The 12,142-nt window shown below is 53.1% G+C and overlaps 1 protein-coding gene across 4 annotated transcripts in view; it reads right to left on the bottom strand.

Moving 5' to 3' along the window:
• Window positions 1-6,770: 6,770 nt before the first annotated feature.
• Window positions 6,771-12,142, bottom strand: part of KSR1 (kinase suppressor of ras 1) — a 152,014-nt gene continuing 146,642 nt past the window's right edge. For all 4 annotated transcript variants that reach the window (XM_067715588.1, XM_067715589.1, XM_067715586.1 and 1 more), the window contains one exon: window positions 6,771-10,267. In XM_067715588.1, coding sequence (XP_067571689.1) covers window positions 10,189-10,267 — 79 coding nt within the window. In that variant the 3' untranslated portion in view covers window positions 6,771-10,188. The remainder of the gene's footprint in view (window positions 10,268-12,142) is intronic.

A 12,142-nucleotide genomic window follows, 5' to 3' on the forward strand; every position in this document is an offset into this window, starting at 1 on the left:
CTGCTGCTCTCTGCCAGGGCTCCCCTTTCCAGTAAAGTCTCTTGCTTTGTCAGCACACGTGTCTCCTCGGAAAATTCATTTCCAAGTGTTAGACAAGAGCCCACTCTTAGGCCCTGGAAGGGGTCCCCCTTCCTGCAACAGTTCAGCAATAATACAGCATTCTAGCTCCTCCTCGAGGGATATACATAACAATCTGATACCATCTTTGAGTTGTTCTGCAGGAATTAAGACCCCTACCCGGGAGGGGGATGGTAACATGCTCAGACCCCAGACTGCTTGGAACCAGAAGGTTGATGAATGAGATTCTTGGAACACTACCATTACCTCACCACCAACCAATCAGGAGAAAGGCATGCCCCCTGCAGCCCTCACCCCCAATGTTGCCTTTAAAAACTCTTCCTTAAAAGCCACCCGGGAGGTTGGGGGTTTTGAGCACAAGCCCCCTGTTCTCCTTGCTTGGTCCTGCAATAAACATTTTTCTGTTCCAAACGCTGATGTTTCTGTTTGTTCAGCCTCACGGAGCATCGTTGGGCACATGGAGGCTGACCACGGCATCCTCTCTCTGCTTAAGGTGGGCAGTCCTCACCGGGCTGGGGGTGGGGGTGGGGAAGCAGGGGACCAGGACTTAGACCCTGTCCTTTGTCTTTGCCCTTTACCCCGTAGCATCTGTCTCCCCACCCAACCCAGCCTCACTCACCCTCTCTCCTCTGTCCTTCCTCCCAGTCCCTCTGCCTCTCACAAGTCTCTCCCTGTTCCCCCACACAGCCCTCCACTACTGCCAGGAGAGCAAGTGTGTCTCTCCCCTCCCACACTGGCTGTGCTCTTGGTAATCATGGTAACCATGGTAACCACTGGATTACCTTCCCCTTCCCCCTTTGTGCTCATGGCTCTGCATAAGAGAGTCAGGGTCTCAACACCTCCCAGCTCTACCCCAAAACAGGCCTTAAGTAGCATTTTGGATAAAATAACTCAGAAATTTACTTGAAAAGAAGACGGTATCCAGGAACTCCCTGGCAGCCCAGTGTTTGGGACTCCAGGCTTTCACTACCGAGGGCCCGGGTTCAAGCCCTGGTGGGGAACTGGGATCCCACAAGCCGCACGGTGCGGCCGAAAAAAAAAAAAGAAAAAAAGAAGAAGACAGTATCCAAGGACCCAGGCTGAGCATGACCCAGCAGGTTCAAGGCTGTCATGGGGGCCATGGCGTCTGGCTGGCCCTCCTGACCCAGTCCTGGCCTGACCTGGCTTATTTGTGTCCAACTCTGCGTTCCCCCCACAAGCTGCTAGAGGTACTGACGGGGTTCGGGGCAGGCAGCCACTTTGGCATATGGATTATTTTGAGCTGAAGATAATCAAGACCTAAAAAGACTGAGGAAGAGCTTTTCACTTCCTGCTTAACTGCCTAAAAGAATTTAGACAGAGAGCCTGGTCCACGAAGAGAGCCCTCAACAGAGAGAACTGCAGAGGATGGGCTGGATGTGGGAAGCTGGGGAACTGGGTGGGATCCCACTGTCTCTGTGCGGCATGGTAAACGTTCTTCCCATCTTCCAGTGAATTAATTCCCTTTGACGCCCCAGACCCCTACCCACTTCTCCCACCTCAGGATGCACATAAGCCCCAACTGACCTACTGTCTTGGAGCCTCTTGTGTCTAAGTGAGGCTCCCATACGTACGAGATTCAACTTTTCTCCTGTTAATTTGTCTTACATTGATTTAATTATTAGACCAGCCAAAAGAACCTAGAAGGGTAAAGATATTCCTCCCCTACACCAAAGTCTGTGCCCTGCCCTCCTGCCATTTTAGCATCTGTGTCCCTGGGAGTATAAAAGAACAAAGAGAAGGTGGAGGTGTCTCTCCAGCCTGACTTAACAGAAGTTTATATTAAAATGAACAAAGCAAAACAAAATCAACCAAAACCCCTCTCTTGCACTCAGACCAGGATCAGGGTCACAAACGCTTAAAATGCATCACTGAGGGGGCTTCCCTGGTGGTGCAGTGGTTGAGAGTCCGCCTGCTGATGCAGGGGACACGAATTCGTGCCCCGGTCTGGGAAGATCCCACATGCCGCGGAGCGGCTGGGTCCGTGAGCCATGGCCGCTGAGCCTGCGTGTCCGGAGCCTGTGCTCCGCAACGGGAGAGGCCACAACAGTGAGAGGCCCGCGTACCGCAAAAAAAAAAAACAAACCAAAAACACCCGCATCGCTGGGCTCCACCCCCGAAGTTCCTGATGCTGTATAGCTGGCTGAGTGCAGAGAATTTCTCTTTCAAACAAGTTCCCAAGGGATACTATGCTGCTGGTCCTGAGACCCCACCTGGAGGACCACTGGCCTTCAGAAAAGGTCTGATATTCTGCCAGTTGCACCTGTGGACTTACTGGTCATTTTCGACCAGCGTCGCCTCTGACTGGTGGGTGTCTACATTTTTTTTTTTTTTTTTTTTTTGCGGTACGCGGGCCTCTCACTGTTGTGGTCTCTCCCGTTCCGGAGCACAGGCTCCGGACGCGCAGGCTCAGCGGCCATGGCTCACGGGGCCCAGCCGCTCCACGGCATGTGGGATCTTTCCGGACCGGGGCACGAATTCGTGTCCCCTACATCAGCAGGCGGACTCTCAACCACTGCGCCACCAGGGAAGCCCCGAGTCTACATATTTTGAATATCTCATTTGCCTACAGGGACCAGGGAAGTAATGGGTATACCTGGGCTGGATGAAATGCCTGGGCCCCTCAGTCTAGCATGTCACCTTCTCACTTTTGATGGGTATAGGAAACATGTCCCTGTCCTCTTTGCTCTAGGCAATGAAACACAGGGCCCAGCAATCGGCAGGGGCAGGGACTCAGCAGGACAGAGGCTGTCCAGCCCCGTGGGGGCAGCTGTGCTCAGCCGCAGCTGATGCTGCCTCCGGGAAGACCAGCCCAGTATTGCCCAAAGAAGCCAGAACTTCAGATTTTTCTGTGAATGTTTCCTGTTTTTAAATGCTAGCAACTGATTTAGAACCATATTTCTTAAGCTCTGCAGGTCAAACAAAATACACCTTCAGGTGGAGTCCTCTGAGTTGTGAGAAGTGAAGGCTGAAATGTCCTAACACCTTCCAAGTTCAGTCCTCTCATCTGGAAACAGAGAGGACAATTCTCAAGCCATGGGGCTCTTGAATGGATAGGATGGGATAGTGTGCATCAAAGTGCCACGTAGATTGAAAAGAGCCGTGTAAATGCTGGTTGACACTGTCCCTGTTGCCATGTTTCCCAGAGACTTCGGGCAGGTTGCAGAGCAGGGGAGGGAGAGGGTGTGGGGGGAGGGAGCATTACTAGGTAGGGGGGAAGGGAAGGCCTCCGGGAGCACTACCACCCCCCCGTATCCTCTGTGCCTCAGGGCTTCTGCCCCCCATGGGTCTCCTGTCCCTCACCCCTCCTACCACCTGGGATGACTCCTTGGAACCCAGGAAAGGTTTGGGTCTCTTGAGAATGTCCATGAAATAGTTAAAATTTGTGAAGCCACTGCACCTAGAGTATGCTCGGGCTCCAGAAACTTTATGGCGAAACCTCATGAAGCCAGAGGGCAGCATCTAACCAGGTGGGGCAGCCAGCATGGAACCTCCAACTGCCCGCCCTCAGCCTTCCTGGGCCTGGGTATATTGGCTATATGTGTACCAAAGAGAGAGAAGGCGGGCTAGAGGCACGGGGAGGACACCAGGTTAATGGGAACAGCAGTTAAGTAGATGATCTCAATGAAAAGTGGTTCTCAGAGGGGACTAGTTACATAAACCATGGACTGTGTGTACCGTGGGCTATCATGCAGCTATTAAAAGACTAAGTTAGATCTACATGCGTGAACTGGGAGGGCTGCCCCTGATCTATTCACGAATAAGTTTCAGGGAAAATATATTTATGTGACAGTGTGTATCACATGAGATTTATGTATTGGGTTGGCCAAAGAGTTCGTTCAGTTTTTTCCATAAGATGGCTCTAGTAGCGCTGAGTTGTCCTTAACTTCATTCAAAACAATTTTGTTAGATTGTATGTGACGGCTGGTGAATTTTTGTGTAGCCATTTTAATATTGAAGATGGAAGAAAAAAAGCAACATTTTTGGCATATACGCTTTATTTCAAGAAAGGTAAAAACGCAACTGAAACACACAAAAAAGATTTGTGCAGTGTATGGAGAAGGTGCTGTGACCGATCGAACGTGTCAAAAGTGGTTTGCGAAGTTTCGTGCTGGAGATTTCTCGCTGGACGGTGCTCCACAGTTGGGTAGACCAGCTGAAGTTGACAGCGATCAAACTGAGACATTAATTGAGAACAATCAACGTGATACCATTTGGGAGACAGCCGACATACTCAGAATATCCAAATCGAGGGTTGAAAATCATTTGCACCAGCTTGGTTATGTTCATCGCTTTGATGTTCGGGTTCCAAGTAAGTTAAGCGAAAAAAAACCTTCTTGACCGTATTTCCGCACGCGATTCTCTACTTAAATGTAATGAAAACGTTCTGTTTTTAAAACAAATTGTGATGGGCGATGAAAAGTGGATACCGTACAATAATGTGGAACGGAAGAGATCGTGGGGCGAGTGAAATGAAATACCACCAACCACATCAAAGCCTGGGCTTTATCCAAAGAAGGTGATGTTGTGTATATGGTGGGATTGGAAGGGAGTCCTGTATTATGAGCTCCTTCTGGAAAACCAAACGATTAATTCCAACAAGTACTGCTCCCAGTTAGACCAGCTGAAAGCGGCACTCGTCGAAAAGTGTCCGGAATTAGTCAACAGAAAACACAAAATCTTCCATCAGGATAACGCAAGACCACATGTTTCTTTGATGACCAGGCAAAAACTGTTACAGCTTGGCTGGGAAGTTCTGATTCATCCACCGTATTCACCAGACACGGCACCTTCGCATTTCCATTTATTTAGGTCTTTACAAAATTCCCTTAATGGAAAAAAATCTCAATTCCCTGGAAGACTGTAAAAGGCACCTGGAATAGTTCTTTGCTCAAAAAGATAAAAAGTTTTGGGAAGATGGAATTATGAGGTGGCCTGAAAAACGGCAGAAGGTAGTGGAACAAAAGGGTGAATATGTTGTTCAATAAAGTTCTTGGTGAAAATGAAAAATGTGTCGTTTATTTTTACTTAAAAACCAAAGGAACTTTTTGGCCAACCCAATATATATATGTCATATATATCATGTATGTGATGTCATTGTTTAATAAAACCACCCCAAACCCCAAACCATGTTTATATGCAGCAGAGAGGAAGAGAAGTCTCCAAGTTTAACACCGCTCATCTCAGGACAGGGATTAGAACGAGGTGTTGGGGGGTGGCGGGAGGCGGTAGGGAATGAAGGTTTAACATTTTTCCTGTCATTTCAGTAATGTTTGACATTGCAATGGGTCTGAGTGACTTTTCTAATATAAAGACATCTAACAAATACACTTTTTTTTTAAGATTCCAGGTATTAATCAGGTAAGTCTGGGTTTGAATCCTGCCTCTGCCACTTACTAACTTGGGCATGCGATACCTCTATGGGCCTGTCCCTTCAACTATAAAATGGGTTAATAAGAGTACCTACCTCTATGAGGATTAAATCAGATACATGTCATATGATAAGCACAATGTCCAGAATTGTCTCAGTACTTGCTTGCAATTACTTTTACCAAAGAATATAATTTTCGTGTAACCCACCTACAACAGACCCCAAAATGTACTGTGGCTCAACCCCAGTCGTCTTCTTCTTGTTCACATTCCAGTCCCGGGCAGGTATGGCAGGTGGCAGGTGGCCTCTTCCATAGTCATGCGAACACCCAGACTGCTGGGATGCTGCCATCCACTAACACGTGGCTTCCCAAGTTGCCCTGGGAGGTCTCCGCTCTCCTTTGCTCAAAGTAAAATGGTCCCCTCCTGCTTGTATGCACCAGGCATGTTACCCTTCAAGTCAGCTCCAAGGTCACCTCCTCCATGAAGCCTGCCAGGCAGACTGAGGGACTCCTTCCTTGAGCCACTCACTGGCTGAAGGCAAGGTCTCTCCTTTTTATCTGTCCCCCAGCACTTTGCACCATCTTTTGAACACAGTAGGTGCTCAATAAATGTCTGGCCAATAAGTTCCCCAACTTCTTATGAGAAGGAAGTTCTGGAGTCAAGCCATGACCCAAGTCCTGGACTAGCCTCCCACCAGTTGTGTCAACTTGGGTAAATATCTTAACTTTTCTGTGCCTCACCCTCCTCAGCTGAAACATCACAACAGTCCCTACCCCATGGTGCTGCTGTGAGGACAGGATTAAGGTCAGATGATGTGTAGAAAGCACCTCTCTGGCTCAGAGGATGTTGGTCCCCCTTTATCTCCATCTGTTGCTTACCCTGACCTCCTGCTTACCTGTCTCTCTTTATAACTGGCAAGGAGAGGCTCCTAAAAATAAGATGTAGATAAACGGCCACTCCCCACCCCCCAAGGCTTGCACAGTGCAAAGGCCCTTCGAGTAGAGGAGACAGTGACTGGTCTGAGTGTGCTCGTGGGCTGTCACTGTTGGGGGCTGGATGACCTTCCTCCGTGCGACATAGGCTTTGATGCTCTTCTGTCTCCGTTCCTCCATCTGTTTACAAGTATCTGCCTTTGAAGTGCAGGCAAAACTTCTCTCCTTGGAAGAAGCTCCCAGAGGGGGTCAAACACCCTGCGCCCTCCCCTCCTGCTTTCCCATGCCATCCATCCGAGCGGTTCCCCCCCCACACACCCCGCCCCACAGAGTCATCTGGAACCGACCCAAGCAGACACAAGCCCCAGATACCTTGGTACCAGTATTATTTTTTAATTAATTAATTAATTTATTTTTGGCCGTGTTGGGTCTTTGTCGCCGCGCGCGGGCTTTTCTCTGGTTGCGGCGAGCAGGGGCTACTCTTCGTTGCGGTGCGCGGGCTTTTCATCACGGTGTCTTCTCTTGTTGCGGAGCACGGGCTCTAGGTGCGTGGGCTTCAGTAGTTGTGGCTCGTGGGCTCTAGGCGTGCAGGCTCAGTAGTTGTGGCGCACGGGCTTAGTTGCTCCGCAGCATGTGGGATCTTCCTGGACCAGGGCTCGAACCCGTATCTCCTAGATGGGCAGGCGGATTCTTAACCACTGCGCCACCAGGGAAGCCCCACCTTGGTACAGTTTTATTTGTAGACTCCAGACACCCAGGCTGGGCCTGACACAGCGTTCTTGCCAGTGGCAAAAAAACTGATAGCGCACGTCTGTTAATACTAACCGTTTTAATTTAAATTAATAGCATTTCTGGAAGACAAATGCAGTTGATAGAAAATATAAAAACTTTTACTGTACAAATTTTACATCACATTCAAAAAAGCAAGTATGTGCCTCGTGGCCACAGAAGATGCTGGGTTTGCACACATGGATGAAATCCTGGCTGACCAGGCAGCGTCGCACAAGCTCTCAAACCAGCTTCACATTTATGTCTCCACCTGGCACCCAGATCAACAAAGGCCACCACCACCAGGGGCTTACAGGGCATGCCACGCCCCTCGGCGATCACAGAAAGCAATGCCATGAGAGGGCAGAGGGATTCCAGGCCCTGCACACATCTTCAATTTGGTGACGTGGAGCGGTCAGCTACACGCCACTCACAACTGGTGGGGAACTCGGGGTTCAGGACCTCGAGCTGCATGGAGACGCAGGGGTTGTGGCTCTTGTGTTTAAAGGCAGCAGGGACAGATCCCAGGGTTTTGGAGGTGAGGTTGGGAAGTGGCGGGTGGGAGAGCTGAAGGGTTGAAGCCTGGGCTCCACTCTCAGTCCCCGTGGGGACCTCCACAGCCCCCAAGCTCTCGCCCAGGAGGCCTCCCGGCTTTCTCCATCCCTTTCACAGTTGGCTGTGAGGGCTGAATTCACAGTATCTGCTGTCCTTCATGTGTTTCCAAGGCAGACGGGCATGGGGGGCAGCACACGGAAGGGCGGCATGTCTTCCTAACCTCAATTCACAGTCAATTAAGTAGAGACAGGGAGAGGGGGGCCACCCGGGGGGGTTCCTCAGGTGCTTCTCTTAACTGACAGGCAGTGCAGAGGCTCAGGCCGAGCGTGGGAAGGCATCCCGGGGCCCTGGAGAGGAAGGGGGTGGCCCCAGTCCCACCCTCAGGGTTCCTGGCAGATCTTGAGTCCCCTAAGGGCAGGCACTGTGACTGCTCCCATCCCTGGCCCCCTGCACCTGCACACAGTGGGTGCTCCACGAAAGCTTTCTAAACTGACCCAAGGGTGTGAAGCCCCGAAGAAGAAAAACAAAACCCAGACTGCCTTTCTGTGGGCCGTGAGGTGAGCCTGACTTGCTTCGCTGCTGTCCCATCCCCTCGGCCCAACTGCACCGTCCAAGGGTTCAGAGGGGAAAGGTGAGAGGCATGAACTGTGACCTCCGGGAAGGCGCCAATGTCGGGGTGGGGGGAGGGGCCTGACAACCAGAGGCGGAGTCACATCCCACGTGGCTCTGGGTGGGGAGATCATAGGAGCGGCTGACCCAGAGGCCAGAGGAATGATGGGGAGACGCGAAGAGTCCCACAGAGGAGAAAAGACCCACAGAGCTGAGTCCAGTCGGTTTACAGCCCCTTCGTCTTCCTTCCCACACCCCGAGCGGGAAGGGTTGAGGTGCTGATGGCCGTGGAGGCCCGGGTACCTTGTACGGCTGCCTGGCCCAGAGCCAAGAAGGCAGCCCCGCAGCCTCCAGGCAAAGCGGCCCATCTTGTATGATGGTTCGCCAGACTCCAGGGTGGGAGCCTGGCTCGACGGGTCTGCATAAACGGGGTAGGAGGGCCACGTGCCTCCCCGTCTCGGCGGCTCTAGGCGTGGACGCGGGTTCTGGGTCTGAAGACAAGCTCCTCTCCACTTTCGTCGCCTTTGATCCTTTCTGCCTTTGGAGCTTGATACGATGACGTAACCTTCACTGAAGGGCTTCTTTGCCATTTGGAACTTTTCTCTTTAGGTGTCAGCTTCTAACGAGGACAGGCAGGAAACTGTCATATCCTGGACTCTCCCAACCCGGCCCCTCCTCTCGTCCAAAGGGACACAAGTAGAGGCCTGACGTGGTGCTTGGGAAGACTCTGAAGGTCGGGAGCTTGCTAGCTGGGTCCAAGTGCAAGCGGGGAGGGGCACGTGGCTCCCACCGCGGCTAAGAGCTCTGAACACGGGCAGTGGAGGAGTCAGCCGTGGGCTAAGGGGTTTCGACGGGACTGAGGGCTGGAAGAGGTGGGCCGTTCCGGAACCTTGGCATGACTGGTGATGGGCCGGGGCACCCTGTGGCTAGGAGGGTGGGCTCAGGGACCCTCTGCTTGCCACTTCTCCCTCCCCCTACTTTCCCTGTTCTCACGGATCAAGCCTTCATGGTGTACGCAGCTGCTGGGCTAGGCCTTCGCTCTGGGGTCAGATGTCAGCCAGGGACTGGGATGTAGCTAAACAGCCAAAGCCCTCAGTCCCATCTTCTTGGCGCCTCCCCTGCGGGCTTCACGGAAGAAACATCTTCCTGGAAACCCTGGCTGGGAACCACTGGATCAGCCCAGATGCTATCTGGATTTTATGTCTCTGCTTTTTCCAGCAGGTATGGACTGGATTACAAGGGTCAAAGGTGAAGCCAAGCTCTCTGTGAACTCCCGACCCTCACAACCAGCTCGGCTCCTGGTCAGGGTGTCCTCTGCAAGAGGAAGGGACAGCAGCCCTTCGGCAGGACGAGGGGAGACGGGATTTGGGGCCAACGCAGAGGCCGGGCCAAACCTTGTGGTCCCCCCAGCATCCTGCTTGGGCAACAGCCACAAACACGATGCTTTTCTTCCTCTGAACCAGCGTGGGTGCCTCACTCCTACAGGGTCCTCCAGAGGGGACGGCCACTTCTGCCCTCAGTGCCAGTGACCTCTGCACAGACGGTTTTTATTATCACCTATTGTACAACGAGTCCAACTCTGCAGAAACATACATGTAAACATGTGCCGTCTGTCGGGACAGGTCTGCTTGTTGGTGATGTCATTTTAAGAAACAGCAGGCGCGGCTCCATCTCCGGGACCCCAGTGTCTTTACGGACGCACAGTCTAAACCGAGGCCTCGTGCTCCTGACCCGCAGCCCTTAGGAGGATGGCTGGCGTTTTGAAGAGCGTTGTTCTTTCGTTGTGGCGGTTGTTGGGATGTTTTAGAAACCCATTTAAGAGAGAAATACAATGTCAGAAAAACGGCAGAGCTGGCTACATCTTTGGATTACTGGACTCCAGGACGCCCAAGCCAAACCTTTCAAACCGGGGTACAACTTTGCTGCTGTTAATACTGCAAAGAGGAACAGAAACAAGGGTTATAGCCCCGCCGGTCTTGATCAGAATTGGGGCAGCACTAGCTAATGAGTGGGCCAGTTCCAGAAGCTCAGCAGAGGACCCAGCCCCACCAAGAAGTGGGAATGATGATACAGGCCAACGGCCTTGGCAGAGCTGTTCCTGGTTCCACCCGGCCGGGGGCTGAGCCTCGGCTGCACTCCCTCCTGGAGGGCAGGGGCCTGTTCGTCTTGGAGGCCCCAGCACCCCGCACGCCCAGTAACCGCCGTGGGCTCGTTCTCACTGGCAGCCGGGAAAGCTCTCGCTCCGAGTGGAACTGGGAGGGAAGAGAAACCCAGCCACCGGTGCTAAGAGTGGCATCGCGTGCTCCTTCCTAGAAACAGTCCCCAAATGCTGGGGTGCGTCAGGGCCATCTGGGAAGCAGGCTGAGATGCGGGTTCTCAGCACCTGCCTCCAGACACCCGGATTCGGGTCTCGGGGAGGCCCAGGAATCTGCGTTTGGTAAGCAGTGGAGGACCTGTGGGTGACCTGTCAGCCACACTCTTGCTGAACGCTGGCTCGGGGTCTGGTACCTTCCGTCTGCACTGGGCAGACGGAAGGGGAGTGATGCTGCAGGGGGGAGAGGGCAGAAATGTTTTCACTAGTGAAACCGTTTGGAGACAGGTCCCACCCCCTTGCTTCAGGACAGCTTTCCCCAGTGTGTGGCCGAGGACATAGCTCTTCCGAGCTGGTGTCTTTCATGGCAACAGAACCCGTGGTGTCACAACCCTAGCCCTCCAGAGGGGACCACCCGGCAGCTCTGAAATCATTCCACTCCGTGTCGGACAAGATCCCCGCGGGTTAAAAGCCAAGCAAAACCCCGACCCCTGTCCTGCGGACACACCCCACGGGGGGCCGGTGTGCTGGGGGACCAGGGAGACGGGGGATCTCTCTCACTGAGCTGTTAGTAGGGAGACAGGGCCACCCCACAGAAGAAGCGCTAGAGAGAGATGAAGTTGTGTCCAGGAAGGCGGTTCTGGGGGTGCTGTTAGGGGGACCCTCCATGGAGAGCAGTTACTCAGGCACACGCAGGCCGCGGAGCGGGGCGAGGGCCAGTTTTAACAAACAAAGCAAGAGAAGAAGTCTCAGCAGAGAAGGCCGGAGTGGCGGCGATCGCATCCCCTGGGTTAGTGCCCGCATCGCTGTTTGAGCTCGAGTAGAAGTCACGGTGCCGAGCGTGGATTAGGAGGAAGAAAGCCCCGGTACATGCAAGGCAGCCAGGCCTACAACCTACAGAAGGAAAGAGAAGAGGGGAGAGCAGCGTCAGAACCCAAGCCCTCGGGGAGCGGGCAGGGGAGCGGCCGAGGCCCGGCCAGGGCATGGGGCAGGGACCCCTCCTTCCCTGCAGACAAAGACAGGGACATCCCCACTCCATTCCAGGCTTTGGCAGCAGAGCAAGCTTGGAAGGGAGCCTGGCACAAAGAGCCTCCCCCAAGCTCGCCCCTGGGACATGGCCACAGAATTCTGTACAGAGGTCGACCAGCAGGCCCACTGTCCCTCAGCCTCTGACCATCAAAATCGACGTCTCGGAGTTTTTACTATTTCTGCTCCCTGCATTCTCTTCTTTAGAGTCTGGCCAGAGGGGATCCTGGGGACTCAGACCAGTGATCTGAGTTCTCTCCCCACCACGGATAAGCCATCGTCTGCCAGTGTGTGGACAGAGGCCCTGCCACATGCCATGGGTCTGCTCTCAGCCCAGCGAGAGAAACATGAGCTTGCAGGGCCCTTGCCGGTGGCCATGTGAGCTGCCAGTGTCACTTTCGTTTATGGGAATACAACATGCCAAGAAGGGGAAGCTGGAAGCAGAGACAGAACAGGAGGCAGGATGTGCAAA

This window comes from Pseudorca crassidens, chromosome 19, assembly GCF_039906515.1.
Source record: "Pseudorca crassidens isolate mPseCra1 chromosome 19, mPseCra1.hap1, whole genome shotgun sequence".
Lineage (NCBI taxonomy): Eukaryota > Metazoa > Chordata > Mammalia > Artiodactyla > Delphinidae > Pseudorca > Pseudorca crassidens.